Source organism: Rosa rugosa, chromosome 6, assembly GCF_958449725.1.
Source record: "Rosa rugosa chromosome 6, drRosRugo1.1, whole genome shotgun sequence".
NCBI lineage: Eukaryota > Viridiplantae > Streptophyta > Magnoliopsida > Rosales > Rosaceae > Rosa > Rosa rugosa.
In genome coordinates this window covers 39,644,414-39,661,463 of record NC_084825.1, presented here as the reverse complement: position 1 = coordinate 39,661,463, position 17,050 = coordinate 39,644,414, and the positions used below count along the sequence as shown (strand labels likewise).

General features: G+C 39.4%; 2 protein-coding genes across 2 annotated transcripts; both read right to left on the bottom strand.

Annotated features, from left to right (window-relative positions):
• Positions 1-8,535: 8,535 nt before the first annotated feature.
• Positions 8,536-11,093, bottom strand: LOC133718626 (cytochrome P450 CYP82D47-like). Its single transcript, XM_062145501.1, has 2 exons — positions 10,020-11,093; positions 8,536-9,305 (listed from the first exon to the last, which is right to left on the bottom strand). Exons 1-2 carry the CDS (start codon positions 10,995-10,997, stop codon positions 8,673-8,675), a joined length of 1,611 nt encoding a protein of 536 aa, XP_062001485.1. The 5' UTR covers positions 10,998-11,093; the 3' UTR covers positions 8,536-8,672.
• Positions 11,094-12,739: 1,646 nt separating this feature from the next.
• Positions 12,740-16,318, bottom strand: LOC133718871 (cytochrome P450 CYP82D47-like). Its single transcript, XM_062145751.1, has 2 exons — positions 15,204-16,318; positions 12,740-14,540 (listed from the first exon to the last, which is right to left on the bottom strand). The coding sequence occupies exons 1-2, from the start codon at positions 16,182-16,184 to the stop codon at positions 13,908-13,910; spliced, it is 1,614 nt and encodes a 537-aa protein (XP_062001735.1). The 5' UTR covers positions 16,185-16,318; the 3' UTR covers positions 12,740-13,907.
• Between the last annotated feature and the right edge of the window lie 732 nt (positions 16,319-17,050).

Sequence of the window (17,050 nt, the reverse complement as noted above, 5' to 3'; positions counted from 1 at the left end):
GGGGAGTCAATAAGCTAATCAATATCAGTGAAGAGTTCGGCAATGTTAAGATCTATTTAAATGTGGAGTGCAAAATCTACTGCCCTATCAATATAATATACCTTTTTCTTAGCAAACAGTTTTCCTAGGCAGTACTGATGAATTCGAACCAAACAACCCTCTTTCTGGCATAACACTGCCTGTCAGACATAATACACCAGCAAATTGTCATATACGACAGCATCAGCAAACTATTGGCAAGTTGCGCTAGTAATAATTATCCTGGAATTAAAATGGTTAGGAAGGAAGAAAGAAGCATAAGAGCAAGGCTGTAACTTCAATTATTTAATTTAGAGCAGTCGAAAATCACAAATTATGAATTGAACAATTGTGAGACAAAGCAAGAGACAACCTTCACGCCAGCTTCGTTGCACACTTTGCATGAAGGAACATCATTATTGCGAAACCAACTTCGCAGATCAAGGAAGGATCTGACACCAAGTCCAACATAGAAAATGTGCAGTGAAGGAAAGCCATTTATCCCGTACAAATTCATCAAGAGTTTTTTCCTTCTGGGACATTGAAAAGTTCTTCAATGCAGTAGGGATAGGAAGTGAACCTCCTTGTGATTGTGATGATGTACCACTGTTAACCTAAAGAAAGACCACCAGAGTTATCAAGCATGCATGTACAAGATTAATAACCTTTGCGTATTAAATAGTGCATCCCTTTGATTTTACTCTGATTCCTTAGTCTCAAATTCAGGTTTATTTTTGGCCTTTCTTTAGTTCTGCAGCCTCATTAATCTTAGAGAGTGGCACATTATATTAATCTTAGTTCGGATAAACAAGACCTTTTTACATTATATTTGGGTTACGAGTCTACTAGTCCTGAATCAAAGACACAGTTGTTGGGTTGTGTGCTGCCTTTTGTTTGGTCTCATACGTTATATACATGTCAGACACCATATTATATCTAATCACTCAGGCTAACTTGATCAGAGTAATTAGCTAAGGAGGCCAAATCAACCCTTTTTTCTTTCGGAATGAGGGAGACCACATCTGACACCCATACAAGTTCGCAGTTGAGCAGAAGGTGGATATATACCTAGAGTTCTAGCGTTTAGTTTCTATCAAGAGCTTTTTATAAATATCTAAACCACCAATAATCCACTTTGAGAACTTCCTTATTGGATAAGTCCCTGCTCAACTAACTACAGTCATCTTAAATATACTTCTCCTATTTTGTGTTTGTAAAACTGGAAAACAGGCAGCCAGGAAGGCAAATAATTTCCTATCTATTTCGTCCTCACTTTTTTGAAAAAACAAGACCTACTTTATCAACTTAAGCTTTTATACAAAAGTTAATGCAATGTAAAGACAAAGCTTGCTGGAAATTAGAGTTAGTGAGCAAAAATTTTCACACCTGATTCTCTAATCGTAGATTAAGAGCATCACTGCTAGATATGGTTCCTTGAGCAGCTTCTTGCACTATTGCTTCTATCTGATAATATCAAAAGAATAGACCAGAAAATATAAATGAATAAACAAATATCAAAATAAAACACAACAAAAACATTAAGACACATACAATTTCAAAAAAAGAAAAAAGAAATACTGATTAAGCCCTATAATTAAACTTGTACTGTTCTTTACATACACATCTGTAGACGAGGATTATGCTTATGCTCCAGAGTGCACACAATGCACAATTGCATATGATTACACACCCCACACATACAAAGATAAAACTGAAGACACTATACTAAGATAACTTTGTGTTTGGAGGGAGTGATTATAGCAGAAACCCAATTCCAACCAACTGCAACAGTCTATGAGAGAAGTGCATGGACATTCTAATCACTGGTATCCTTTTCGTTTAACTTTTGGCTTCAAAACTTCTTTGTAAAGCATGAGCTGGAGGAATAGGTATATATCTTGCTTTAGACACAGGTGAAGAATCTTTATAAATTCAACTAATTCACCATTTGTCCAAAGTATCTTACATGACCTTTTGGAGGATAAAGATTTCTCTATAGGTGACACACAAACTGACAAATAAAGTGGATTGACTTGGGAAAATACTTATAATCAAACACACAAAATGGAAGGTATAAGAAAATCAAGAAGAAAGAATCAAAGGGGAGTCTATAGGTAGGCATATCAAATGCATCAACGGATGACTCAATAATAACACAAACAAGCAGCAAGTGTATGGACACAAAAGAAAGCAGGACCCAAAAGAGCCTGAGTCCCACCAATATTGGGTCAAGTAAGGAAATAAATCATAGCAGGGATCAAAGATAAGTTTAGCATAAAATAATGGTCAACGACGCTCCTAAGATGATAATTGATAAGCCAAGAGAACCTTTGTCCTAGCATCAGCTAATAGACACAAATTTTCATAATAAAGTCTAGTAGATTCATATGCTATTAATATCATGGTCAAATCAGAAACAGGTTATAAAAAAAAAGAGTTAGATTTCAGGACTAATTTCTGCACCCTTAAATGCAACTTGCAGACTGAGATGAGTCAAATGCCAATAGAACCAAGTCACTAGAACTTAGGGGTCACATATCAATTTAGAAGTTGCATGGACTAGCAGAATCAAAATTTAAGGAAATGACTAACATTTTGATTCTTTTCCTCAGGTATCTTAGTAGTCTATACATCAATTTTTGATTATGAAATCCCAATCACTCTCATTTTCAAACAGTCCATAATTGTCCAAGTACTCATCAAATTAGTCCTGTGTCACACAGCATTAGCAAATAGATTCTCATCACTGGACTTGTCCATCCAACTTATAGAGAAATAATGAGAGAGGGGCACTACAAAATTTTAAACAAGTTCTTGACAAAGCTAAATCTAACAATCACCCAAAAAATAGAAAATGTAAGGCAGAAGATAATAATCTTTTTCCTATTCAACTTTTCATAACACATCACCTGAGGAATAATGAACTCACATTAAGATTATGAACTTCACATTTTGGTCAACCTGCTGTAGAAAGGAGGTGACTTCAGACCATACGTACCCTCTCTTTCAACTCAGACCGTTGATGATTTTAGACCTAAGAGTAAAATTGAAAGAATGATCTCTGTTGTGAAACAAGTACAGTATGAGAAATCCATGAATGCCACTCCTTTGCATTGCAATAAGTAGTAAAAATCTATCAAGGCAATCAACGAAAACACCGAACAACCAACATCCATAACAGTAGGATCAAAACATCAAACTTGATTATCACAAGTCATGGGTTTACCTTTGCTAATTTCTGGTATTGTAACAGAAACTTCGTTTTCCAAAGCTTGCTGCCGAGACTGGGTTGGTGATGAGTTGATGATGCCTCGTGCTACAACCCAGAAATCTTCGAAGTTCAACTCCCACTCAAGGTCAGGCCTCGTCCAGGGAAGCAGTCGAACCAGAAACCAAGCCCAGACTCGTCGGAGAAGTCGCCGGCGTCGAACCCGAGCTAACCCAGAAACCAAGTCGACAAAACTCCATCAATTTTGAAAACCAATTAGCCTAACACGTAGAGAATGGCATGAAGATGAGTTTCCATACCAGATGAAGCTTAATCGGTGGCCGGAAATTGCAGAGGTTGCCGGTGAATGTTCGGGCTTCTCGTCCTCGGGTTTCCTTCTTCGTTCAGTGCATGGACAATCCAAGGATAGGAGGCTGTTGGCGACGGCAAGACTAAGAAGATGGTGGTCGTCCGTCGTCTATCGGTGGCCGGACGTGGAAGTTCCGATTGGTCGCTGGCCGGGTCGCGCTGTGTCCGGGTCAGAGAGCAAGCTCTCTCTCTCTCTCTTTCCCTGTTAGATAATCACCCAAGATAAATATTAGGTACAAAATCAAACGATCGCTCCAGTATGACATATAATGCTCGAAAACCCTAAAATCAAAACAGAAATTACATACCACGAGGAGGGGTATTGTCTTCAGGAGCCTTATTAATAAGCTCGTTTTTCGGCAACTCACCCAAATCTTGCCATCGGAGGATGACCGGCGGCGCTGCTTGTTCTTCAAGTTCTTGGCCCATGGCTGTGTGGTGTAAATCCAGCTAATTGAGGAGACGAGAGTTAGGTCAATGAAATTTGGGTTTCAGATTGAGGGTTCGACCAATAGAGATTTGGTTGATTTCGAGGAATCTGAGATTGGGGGTTTCCCTATTTGGGATTTCAAAATGGAAGAGAGAGGAAGACTATGATTTCTGGGTAAAGAAGAGAGTTGGATGAAGAAGAGAGCCAGAGAAGACTGAGAGTGAGACAGGGAGAGGAGCGATCTGAAGAGAGAGAGAGAGTAGAACGTGAGAGTTCAGCGACGAAGAGTACAGAGATTTCGCGAGAGAGATGGGGAGCTGTGAGTGTCGGGCATCTTGAGAGAAGAGATCGAGAGGTTATGAAAAAAAGCCAAGGCACTAACTTTGTTTAAATGTGCCCCAGTTGTGCAAGGCATTAAGCAATAGCTTTGTTTTCTTATTTTTTTGGTAGTTACTCAGACAACGTACAAATACATTTACGTTGTCTGAATTGCTACATAGCTGATGAAACAAAAGATGAAAATTTCCAGCTTGTGCAATCGAAATGCCAGTTTTGGCGCTTAGGCTAGGCATTTCTCATTCACACAACAGAAATAGTTCTTTATGTTGTAGGAAGTTGCAAGCACGACAAACCATTGAAGCCAAATTTGCTTGTTTTGGGGGGGAATGAATGTCATTTTGGAGACTTCTCCAAATTCTGCCACTTACTTGCACAACGGCATATTAAAAACCATTGTATGATGATTTGCAAGTATACTCCTACAACACAAATAACTAAACTGGTGTACAATTTAGTGGCATCTAGGGTACAATTTGGAGCCAAATTTGAGTCCATCTAGGAGGGAAATCTGCCGCAATTTTTTTTTTTGATTCACACAACAGATTATTCTTGTAATCGTTGTGCAATGGCCTTCTAAACAAAAACTTTAGAATTTAAACCACCTTATACAACGTAGGTTTACTAAACATTTTGTCTGATTCACTTTTCTTCATCACACAACACTTTTTTTTTTTTCGTTGTGCAAAAAGTGTAGTATGTTGAGGTTTTTGGTGTAGTGTGCTATAATATTCTACTTTTTTTTTTTTTTGAAAGAGGACGTCAAGCCTTCATATATTTGAATACAAGTGATTACACAACATGACCTACCCCCGAGAGGGCCACATCAATATCAAGCCATGTAGTTTACCCTAGAGCAACCAAGTGAAACCACTATGGTAATAGGACCAAAGAACCAAACCTAGACAATGTTGGGACAACAAAGAAAATAAAAACCCCAACTTATTCGATGAAGCCCAGGACCACCCTACGCAGAGGGGGCATCCCCAGGCCTCACAGTAACCAGACTCATAGGAGTAGCCTCCTCCACGGCGGTCGCCTCCACCACCGCGACCTTCTCAGAATCGACTGTCACCACAGGAGAAATCTCCTCCACAGCACCTTCATCCACTGGAGCCTCCAACCCTGTGTCTTCTTCCATCACCAAAGCTTTTTTGGCAGAATGAAACTGACGCTTCTTAACTTTCTTTGAAGCAATCCCAATCTTCCAAGGATAGATCTCCTCCACTCTAGGTTTATTCTTGGCACTAAGAGGACGTCACACTTTCCGTTTCTTGGGGGGGAGACGATCAGGATACCAGCATGGTGAGGCAGAACCAGTTCTGGAACAAAACCAATACTCACCTGCTCGGTAATAGGAACCGGAACCACCGCTCGGTCTTTCTTGCTGTATGTCATCAGTTCTCTGGTCTCAACTGTGCGCTTTGTCCCATAGACCATAGGTTTCTCCACAGGCTGCTGGAGAGGGGGAGGAGCCACCGGAATCACCGCTGGAGAAGGTTGCTATTCCAAGGTGGGCTTACCAGCAGCCGAAAGTACCAGACCCGTCGAAGAGGCCCTGACGGTGGCAGTCGAAGCACTACCGCTTGAAGGCGGTTTGACAGCAGCCTGAGTTAGCAACCCCAACGACGAAGAAGCCCCGAGTGCGCCAAAGGCAGGAAGTAGGGTAGATCTAGGGTTTGAGACTCCTCCCTCCATCAGCCAAGTTTGCCGCTGCCCCACAGCTCTAGGCTCTGTACCAGACATGTCTGGCGGCCCTCCGCAACCGGTTACTGGGTGTTCTAATAAGCCACAGATCCTGCAAAAGCCAACCATCTTCTCATACCTGAACGTATCCCTAGCAAACACCACATTCGTACCGATACCGAACTCGTACAGCATAGGAGGGTAGGCTTGCTTCACCGGGTTTGTGATCGAATGACAGATATGAACCGTAGCCTTCAACCCGCGCTGGATATTTTATTTGTCCAACTGTAGAACCTGGCCCAAGGAAGCCCCAATCATAGAGACAGCTTCGGTAGTCATCAAAATAGGAGAAAGGCCAAACACTTCCACCCAGACCGGGATCACATGGATAGGCACCGTCTCCACCTCATCATAGTCGTCATACTCCGCCAAGGCAAACATAGACTGACCATAAAACCATGGTCCTCCAAATAAGATCTCGTCTCGGTCTTCAGATTTGTTGAAGCGCAGAATGAAGCGATCACCCTCATTTCGGATTGAGAGCCACTGCTTCAAGCCCCAAACAGTGGCCATGGTAGCCATGAAAGGATGTGGATCAAAACTCTTCTTTTGAGAGAGCAATCTCCCGATGGCATAAGAGTGGTTAGAAATTGCGGACAAACCTGCAACCCCAAAAGACACCCTGCCATTATCCTTGATCACGAGCGCAGCAGCCATATGAGCTGAAACCTCCTCCACCATCATGCAACGGCTATGCCAAAACTTCCAACCCTAGAGAGAAACCCTAGCGCAGAGAGTTTTCCTTTATTTTTTTTAAGATTATCTATCTAGTTTGCTATAATATTCTACTTAATGTTCTTTTACTGGAGAATAATAATTTTATCCTTTTCACAAGGAGGTTACATATATTGACTAGATAAGTACTAATTACAATTAAAATAATAACTACATTCCTAATTAAATACAATAAGTACATTTCTAATAGAATACGAATATTCTAAATAGGATAAGCTGACTCACCCTAACACAAATGAGGCAGCATATATGCACCGCCAATCTATAGTTATAAGATATATGAAGCACAACTAGAATCAAACTAGCGTTCAAGTTAATTTATATGGAAAAATTGTGTGGACACAGTTAAAGAACGATGTGGTTTTTTTTTAGCTAGCACTGTTCATCATCATGGCCTTTTCTGAACCTTCTCGTTCTTAATCCGATCGATTACTCTTCCAGCTACCATCTTTTGTATAACTGCTTCATCATCTTATCTTCAATCTCTTTGATTCCTCGAGCTCCATTGGAGCTGAGGATTGTTATCACTTTGATCTAGTTATTGTACAAAATGCTTCTAGATGCCCCGTCCCCGATTTCTGGTGCCGCAGAGAAGCTGTTCTTTCGATTTAAGTACTTGAATAATAATGTGCCTTTGTGTGAAGAACTGGTCATGATGAGAAACTTGATGAATCAAATAGCAAACATGGGTGGCCAAGCATCATTGCAGCAACTTTGGAATTCATCACTTCAAGCCATGTTTCATTCTCGATCAAGATTCTATACTGTAGTTGGATACCAAATTGGAAGTGATGGCTTAAGCTTCATAGAGAACCATTGCCAATTGGTTTTGGATGTGAACCTCAGATTACTTCATCATGGTATCAGAGCCAGGTTACCCACGTGTGCATGTCTAACGGCCACACGGGCTCCACGTCACCCAAAGTTGTCCACGTGTATGGCTTGAAAATTCGCCACACGTGCGGGGGCGTGTTGAGAATATATACATCCCACATGGGAAAAATGGGACCTTGCCTATGGGTTTATAAGGGTTTGGGCCACTCCATCCATTGCCAATTGGTTTTGAATGTAAACCCCAGATTACTTCATCATGGTGTTGAGAATATATACATCCCACATGGGAAAAATGGGACCTTGCCTATGGGTTTATAAGGAATTGGGCCACTCCATCCATTGCCAATTGGTTTTGGATGTGAACCCCATATTACTTTATCAGGGTATTAGAGCGGGTTGCCCACGTGTGCATGCCTCACGGCCACACGGGCTCCACGTCACCCAAAGTTGTCCACGTGTATGGCTTGAAAATTCGCCACACGTGCGGGGGGCGTGTTGAGAATATATACATCCCACATGGGAAAAATTGGACCTTGCCTATGAGTTTATAAGGGTTTGGGCCACTCCATCCATTGCCAATTGGTTTTGGATGTGAACCCCAGATTACTTTATCAAAGACTACATGTTAATAAGAGGTAATCTTATGTGGTGACACTTCCAAATTATTGGATACTCTTTAAGTATAGCTTATATCTCATAAGTCCGGGTTACATATAGTCTTAAACTACTCTGTATAGTTGTCTTAAAAGTTAAAAGTTGATCAGATATTATTGTCAAATAATACAAATTATATTTGCCAAAAAAAATACAAACTAGCTATAAGATTTTATTGCAGCATATAAAACATTAAGAGGAAATGGCGGGATAAGTTAGACTTGAAAATTAAAATATATGTTGCGTTTCAGTGACAGAGACATATAGTAGTAGAATTGAAATCCATGCAGCAAATGAGCCAGTGCAACCACTATTCTAAACATTCAAGAACATACATGTCAGCTAGTCAACATTTTCATAAAGTTTAGGATGTAGGCGTGGGTTGAGAAGGACCTCCAGTGGGGTGGTCTTCATGTTTGTTAGTCCTGAACTCTCACCTATATCAACTGGTTCATCAGATGGAGTTGCAATTTCAAACCCATGTATCAAATGAGCCAGTGCAAGTTGAGTAACGTGAAGTGCGAGAGAGATTCCTGGACATATTCGTCTACCACTTCCAAATGGTATAAATTCAAAACTCTGGCCCCTAACATCAACATTCTTGTGAGTTGTAAGAAACCTTTCTGGATGGAATAGACAAGGATCGAGCCAGACATTTGGATCGCGCTGAAGCTTTGAAAGGTTGATAAGAAGACGCGTGCCTGAGCTTACGTGATAGTTACCTATTGTGCAGTCTTCTCTGGATTCATGTGGTAATAAGAGAGGTGCAGCAGGGTATAGCCGCAATGTTTCCTTGATAATGGCTTGGAGATAGACTAGGTTCTTCACATCTGATTCATTCACTTGCCTTTCCCTACCAACATGGCTGTCCAACTCAAGTTGAGCCTTCTTCAGGACTTCAGGATTGTTGAGTAATAAACAAAGAGCCCAGGTTAATGTCACTGAGGAGGTGTCTGTCCCTGCTAGAAGAACCGCCTACAAAGGACATACGAAATGTACCTGATTTTCAAACCTATAATGTAGGAAATTCTTTTGCTGGAAGTATTTGTTACAAGTACATATACATTGCATTTTCAAACCTATAATGTAGGAAATTCTTAAAATTTAACTGCTTCCTGTAATTGCATTTAGAAATTAGAAGCACTAAAGAACTGCTTCTTTTCCTTTTCAATTTTTTTTTGTAATTTTATATCGCAGAAAGCTCTAGTAAGACTACTTGGAATTGCTTCTAAAATTGGGGAAATCGCCTTCTGACTATAAAAAGGACTTTTGGCAACGTTTGGCAAAACAAGGTTAAAATCAATGCTTTGAGTTATAGACTTAAAGAAGCTTTTTTTGTTGTTGTGAATTTTCAAGTACTTGACATGTGATTTCTGAGAATAGAAACACTTCAAGTTAAAGCACACACTTGAAATTTTTATTTAAAAAAAAAAAAAAAAAAAAAAAAAAAAAAAAAAAAAAACCTCTAGTTTCTTCAAACAAAACCGATTACAAATAAGAAAACAAAATAATAAGAACAGTCCTAGTGAATAAGTAATCTCAAACGGCTACATAACAAAATCACACCAATCCAAACAGAAAGAGTTTGAGCTTTTAGTACTGTGTATACATTATAGGAGACGCTGTATGGGAAGTTGAAGTTCATCATATAATTAATTTGAAGAGAAAGAATTTCATAGGTCTATATACCAGGCATGTAGCTTTGTTAATTGTATCAGCAGTAATTGAACCAGCAAACTCTTCTGTGCTATCATCATCATGGACAGAAAGCATCATATCCATGAAGTCAGGCTCACAATTATGTTGCACAGAATTAGTATTTCTCTTGTGCTTATGCTCTTCTAACCATTTTTGAGCCGCACCATCGAGTTCTTTAGCCGTCTTCTTCATGGCCTTCTCATAACCTCCCAAATCCAACCACCTAAGATATGGAACTGCATCTGAGATTACAAATTGACCACCAAATATAAAAAACTCCCTCAACCCCTTTTGAAAGCTTTCGTTCTCTTCCTTCTCTTGCGCCGTGGTAGCCCCAAGAAGTCGCTTTCCAATAACCATCCTGAACATGACATTTAAAGTTAAGTCTGCAAACCACCTCTTCAAGTCCACCAGCACCTTATTTGAGACACCTTTGTTTCGCTCCCACATATCAAATATATGTTTCGTAGAGACCTTCACCTCCGATTCTCGGACGTGCTTGAGCAACTCCAACTTGTGGTTGGAGAGGATGTGCAGCGTGGTTATCTTTCGCACCTGGCGCCAGTAAGGTCCGTAAGGGCCAAGACCGAACATGGCATAGTCGTACCCCATAATCTCTGAGTATAAAGCTTTCGGGCGGTTGGCAAAAGCTTTATCATTAGTGGTGAGACATTCTTTAGCCACATCCCAACTGCTAACAACAAGAGCTCGGTGCACACCAAGCTTGATGGTGAAGAGCGGTCCGTACTTGTCAGCCATGTTCCCTAGGGTTATGTGGGGCGGTTGAGGCCCTCCTAAGAGGGGAAGATGGCCGAGTATTGGCCATGCACCAGCCGCTTCCGGGGGACCTCTACTTTTTGCTGTGTTTTTCTGCGAGTATTTTGATATCCATACAAAAGAGAAAAGAAAAAGCACTAATGCTAAGAAGGTAGTTAGAGCAGAAATGGAAGATGGAAGCAGAAACTCCATGGGAATAGAAACCAATAAATACCATGATATCAAGATTCAAGATCGTGCTTGCTTCATATATATTTCTTACACCCCATTGTACCTAAACATGTAGACCGGTAGGTACCAGTCTAAATCAAGCAACAAAGATAGAGTAGAAATTTAAGGCAGTTGTCTCTTTAGTCATGCATATCTTATCTCCATTGTCTATATTGATCTTTGACGTCATGAATTCAATTCAATCTTAACAATTTTTAGGATTAATTACATGGGGAAATGTCACTTTACACTAATTCTAGGGAAGTTTTTCCCTCTTACACCACTCACTTATTTTTTTTCCCACTTGCCCATAATAAGTAATAACTCTTATAAATTGTTCCCTAATACCCAATTAAGTTTTTTTTAGACTAATTTTCCCTCACTCCTTTGTCACATAGAGAGAGAAAATGGAAGAGAGAAGTCATAGGAGACTTCGCTGGAGATCGCCAAAGAGGTCGTCGCAGATCTCATAGACTTTTATTGCCCTCAATAAAAGTTTTATTGCCCCCCAATAAAATTTATTGGGCAATAAAACTTTTATTGAGGATCAATAATCAGTGAAAAATGAAAATGTTCTTAATTTTAACAGTTTCTAGAGATTTATAGACCCCAATAAAAATTCATTGCTCCCCGTATTAAAGCTTCCAGTTTCCTCTTAACTGAAATACAATATTTTGTCACGATTTACACTGTTATTAACATCAGCTTAACAACTAAATGATTTTCTAAAGTTTATGAGAGGCCAATTTATTATGCTCTATGAGATTATCTTCAAAACAAAGCAGGTGAGACAGGTAAATCTTAGTTTCAAGGCTTTACAAAGCTTGGAGATAGTAATAAGTACTGGTAATCTTATGTAGGTGGTGACACTTCCAAGTTGTTGGATACTCTTTTAAGGATGCTTATCTCTAGGTACTTATAGTCTTAAATTACTCGGTATAGTTGTCTTTTTTTTTTTTTTTTTGATCAAAAGGAACTTCATTAATAATGAAAAGATTACAACGGGTTGTGGAAACAACAATCTGTAACAGTTCACCAACATGGCAACCATGACAAGATAATTGACCCAACTAGACTTCGCACTCGAAATCCATGATGACAGACTGATGAAGCCAAGAAGGCCCTGACTCCAAACAAAGCAAAGGCTGACTAATTTTTAACGCCTCTTTTGCTAACCGGTGGGCAACTTTATTGCCTTCCCGTTTCACAAAATGACTACTACAAAAAGGAAAAGACTTGACTAAAGACTTAACTTCATCAATGATGTGACCTTCAAAACTTAAATCATCCGAACTATCATGCAAAGTGTTGATGACAGAGAGAACATCACCTTCAACCTCAAGGTTGGAGAAGCCCACATGAGCTGCAAACCGGTGTAGTTGTCTTAAAAATTAAAAGTTGATAAGATATTATTGTCAAATAATACAAACTATATTTGCCAAACAAATAAAATACAAACTATAAGAGTTTTGGGCATCACCTTCAATCTTCACGGCTCTTAACTCATCACAGGAGGATCTCAGTCCACATGGAGCATTAGTTGATGAAGCAAAGGTACTTTTGAGTCACTTTCCGGCCGTCTTGTAGTTGGGGTAATGTACCCAGAGAGTGTAATAAGGCTGCCCATTGTGTGGCAAGAGCTGGCCTTTCTATGTCTTTCCCTACTTATTGGTGGAGAATGATTCCAGATTGGCTAAGTCCAGTTCTAGTTAGTGATCTAAGTCAATATGAAGTGCGGTACTCTTCCCTATGGCTTGTTGTAAGGTTTAATGAGGTTACTATATACTCCTTGATATAGTTCTTTATTGATGATGAATGAGTTCCTAATTGATCAAAAAAAAAAAAAACTATAAGATTTTATTGCAGCATATAAAATAATTTAGTAGAATTTTTTTTTTTTTAGCGACAGAAGAAAATGTTTTATTCAACAAAGGTAAATTACAAACTGAGGACCCAAAATGGGCCCAAGACAAAAAAAAAAAAAAAACAAACCCAACAAACAAACACAAACAAGCCCAACTATCACTGCAAGCTTCAGTAAAGGAGCATATCCATCAGAAGAGGAATGACATAGTGACATCGCCGCCACCAGCCAAACCAATCGTGACATATATAGAATCGTCACCGGATCGGGCAGTGAAAACTTGGAAACCAATCAAATTAGCCCCGCGCGAGAAACTCAGCACAGAACTCATTCAAAGATCTTCATAACCCAAATCTCTAATCCATACAAAACATCCTCAGGGACCGACATCAGAAAGCCAGACAAATATATGCAAGGCTATAAAGTAACCAAAGAGAAAAGAACAAAGAAAGTAAGATCAAGATCATCATCAGCAGCAGAGGATATGCCAAAGAGTCGATGTTAGACAAGCGATACGATGCCAAAATCGGAACTCCGAAGGACCGGCAAACATTTGTTTAAGTTGATTCTGGTGGGTGAGGAGGATGTGCATCTTAACCATGAAAATTCAGAGATTTGAGAAAAAGAGGAAGATGAGAGAAAAATAAAAGAAAGTATTGATGGAAAGGACATGAGAAGCAAGAGAAACGGTGGGAAATATGAAGAAAAGGGAAGAACAGTGGGTTGGAGGGGATGGGTAATCTGAAATTGAAAGATTGGGAAGATTTGGAGGAATGGATTTTGGAAGGAAAGGAAATCAAAACCATACGTGCCACCGCGGGGGGCAGAGCTAGAGCTAGCACTAGAAAGGGTAGGGAAGGGAAGAAGGTGAAGGCGAAAGTGAGTCTGGTGAAGATGAAGGTGAGAGAGAAACTAGAGCTTCCCCTCCTCGGAGGGTTTTTTATATTCCATAATAGTAGTAGAATTTGAAACCCAATTAATGAGCCAGTGAAAGTACTATTCTAAACATTCAAGAACATACATGTCAGCTAGTCAACATTTTCATAAAGTTTAGGATGTAGGCGTGGGGTGAGAAGGACCTCCAGTGGGCTGGTCTTCATGTTTGTTATTCCTGAACTCTCACCCATGTCAACTGGTTCATCAGATGGAGTTGCAATTTCAAACCCATGCAGCAAATGAGCCAGTGCAAGTTGAGTAACGTGAAGTGCGAGAGAGATTCCTGGACATATTCGTCTACCACTTCCAAATGGTATAAATTCAAAACTCTGGCCCCTAATATCAACATTCTTGTGAGTTGTAAGAAACCTTTCTGGTTGGAATAGACAAGGATCGAGCCAGACATTTGGATCGCGCTGAAGCTTTGAAAGGTTGATAAGAAGACGCGTGCCTGAGCTTACATGATAGTTACCTATTGTGCAGTCTTCGCTGGATTCATGTGGTACTGAGAGAGGTGCAGCAGGGTATAGCCGCAAGGTTTCCTTGATAATGGCTTGGAGGTAGACTAGATTCTTCACATCTGATTCATTCACTTGCCTTTCCCTACCAACATGGTTGTCTAACTCAAGTTGAGCCTTCTTCAGGACTTTAGGATTGTTGAGCAATAATGAAAGAGCCCAGATTAATGTCACTGATGAGGTTTCTGTCCCTCCTAGAAGAACCGCCTACAAAGGACATACGAAATGTACATGATTTTCAAACATGTATGTAAGAAATAGTAATGTAGGAAATTCTTTTGCTGGAAGTATTTGTGACAAGTACATATACATTGCATGTTCTTAAGATTTAAGTGCTTCCTGTAATTGCATTTAGAAGCACTAAAGAACTGCTTCTTTTCCTTCTCAAAATTTTTATGAAAGTAATTTTATATCGCAGAAAGCTCTTGTAAGACTTTTTGGAATTGGTTCTAAATTTGGGGAAATCTCCTCCAGACTATAAAAAAGACTTTCGGCAGCGTTTGGCAAAACAAGGTTAAAATCAATTTTTTTTTTTTTCTTTTGTGTGAATTTTCAAGCACTTGACATGTTAGAAACACTTCAACTTAAAGCACACATAGCACACGTACACTTGAAATTTTTATTTAAAAAAAAAAACTATAGAAACTCTATTTACTTCGAACAAAACCGATTACAAATAAGAAAACAATATAATAAAAACAGTCCTAATGAACTAATCTCAAACGGTCATATAACAAAAACACTTTAATCCAAACAGAATGATTTTGAGCTTTAAGTACTGTATATATATTATAGGAGATAATGTATATATAGGAAGTTGAAGTTCATCATATAATTAATTTGAAGTGAAAGGTTCATCGGTATATATACCAGGCATGTAGCTTTGTTAATTGTATCATGATCAGCAGTAATTGAACCAGCAAACTCTTCTATACTATCATCATCAAGGACAGTAAGCATCATATCCATGAAGTCAGGCTCACAATCATCCACAGAATTAGTACTTCTCCTGTGCTTATGCTCTTCTAACCATTTTTGAGCCGCACCATCGAGTTCTTTAGCCGTCTTCTTCATGGCCTTCTCATAACCTCCCAAATCCAACCACCGAAGATATGGAACTGCATCTGAGATAACAAATTCACCAGTTAATATAAAAAAATCCCTCAACACCTTTCGAAAGCTTTCGTTCTTTTCCTTCTCTTGCGCCATGGTAGCCCCAAGAAGTCGCTTTCCAACAACCATCTTGAACATGACATTTAAAGTTAAGTCTGTAAACCACCTCTTCATGTCCACCAGCACCTTATTTGAGACACCTTTGTTTCGCTCCCACATATCAAATATATGTTTCGTAGACACCTTCACCTCCGTTTCCCGGACGTGCTTGAGCAACTCCAACTTGTGGTTGGAGAGGATGTGCAGCGTGGCTATCTTTCGCACCTGGCGCCAGTAAGGTCCGTAAGGGCTAAAACCGAACATGGCATAGTCGTACCCCAAAATCTCCGGGCTTAAAGCTTTCGGGCGGTTGACAAAAGCTTTATCATTAGTGGTGAAACACTCTTTAGCCACATCCCAACTGCTTACAATAAGAGCTCGGTGCACACCAAGCTTGATAGTGAAGAGCGGTCCGTACTTGTCAGCCATGTTCGCTAGGATTATGTGGGGCGGTTGAGGCCCTCTTAAGAGGGGAAGGTGGCCAAGTATTGGCCATGCACCAGCCACTTCTGGGGGTCCTTTGTTCTTTGCTGTGTTTTTCTGCAAGTATTTTGATATCCATACGGAAGAGAAAAGAAATAGTAAAAATGCTAAGATGGTAGTTGGATCACAAATGGAAGATGGAAGCAGAAACTCCATGGGAATAGAAACCTACAAGTACCAATAAATATCAAGATTCAAGATTATGATATTTGCTTCATATATATTTCTTACACCCCATTGTACACCTAAATATATAGTGGTAAGTACCGGTCTAAATCAACTAATCAAACAAGAAAGGTAGAGTATAAATTTAAGGTTGAATTCTCGGTTATGCGTATCTTATCTTTATTGTCTTGGATCTTTGATGTCATGCATTCAACTCCTTTAACGATGCATATTTTGTCTCAGTTGTCCTTATATTTGATGCACTGCATTCAATTCAAATCTATTTGTCCTAAATCTGCCGTACCAGTCTATATCAAGATGGGACTAGCTACTGACCCGTTGAAATCGCACTCCACGGCTTACAATAATTAATACATGTAATGCGGTGTAGATATGAAGTCAATTAAAATTTTGTCTACATACACTATAATATGAAGTTGTAGGACACTCGTTTTGAAAGTATGTAGGTGCGTCATGCGTGAATCATGCATTTCTTTTTAATTCATATTTGATTCTCATCTGTACCAAACCAAATCAGATGAGAGGTATCTCTAAAGCATATAGATAATTAAAGGGTAGTGAAATTTGCACTCCCTAAATTACAAACCACACTCCATTCATAATATTTTAATATTTTCTCAATCAGATTTTCATGAATTTTCAAATTTATCCCTCCTAAACATATTTTTGTCCCTATCAATTCATACGTCTTCTGGAGTTAGTTTTTCCTTCAAAACTCAACAATTCTCATGCTTTATAACCTAAATCAAGATGGCTGTTGAGTGGAATTATATTTGGAATTAATTTGCATCATACTTGTCAAAGTAGTAGAACTCGAATAATGAAATTAAGAGTTC

Coding starts and splice junctions, on each gene's coding strand:
- LOC133718626 (XM_062145501.1), bottom strand. CDS start 10,997: ATGGAGTTTCTGCTTCCATCTTCCATTTCTGCTCTAACTACCTTCTTA. Junction 9,306..10,019: donor TTAACAAAGCTACATGCCTG/GTATATAGACCT, acceptor TGTCCTTTGTAG/GCGGTTCTTCTAGCAGGGAC.
- LOC133718871 (XM_062145751.1), bottom strand. CDS start 16,184: ATGGAGTTTCTGCTTCCATCTTCCATTTGTGATCCAACTACCATCTTA. Junction 14,541..15,203: donor TTAACAAAGCTACATGCCTG/GTATATATACCG, acceptor TGTCCTTTGTAG/GCGGTTCTTCTAGGAGGGAC.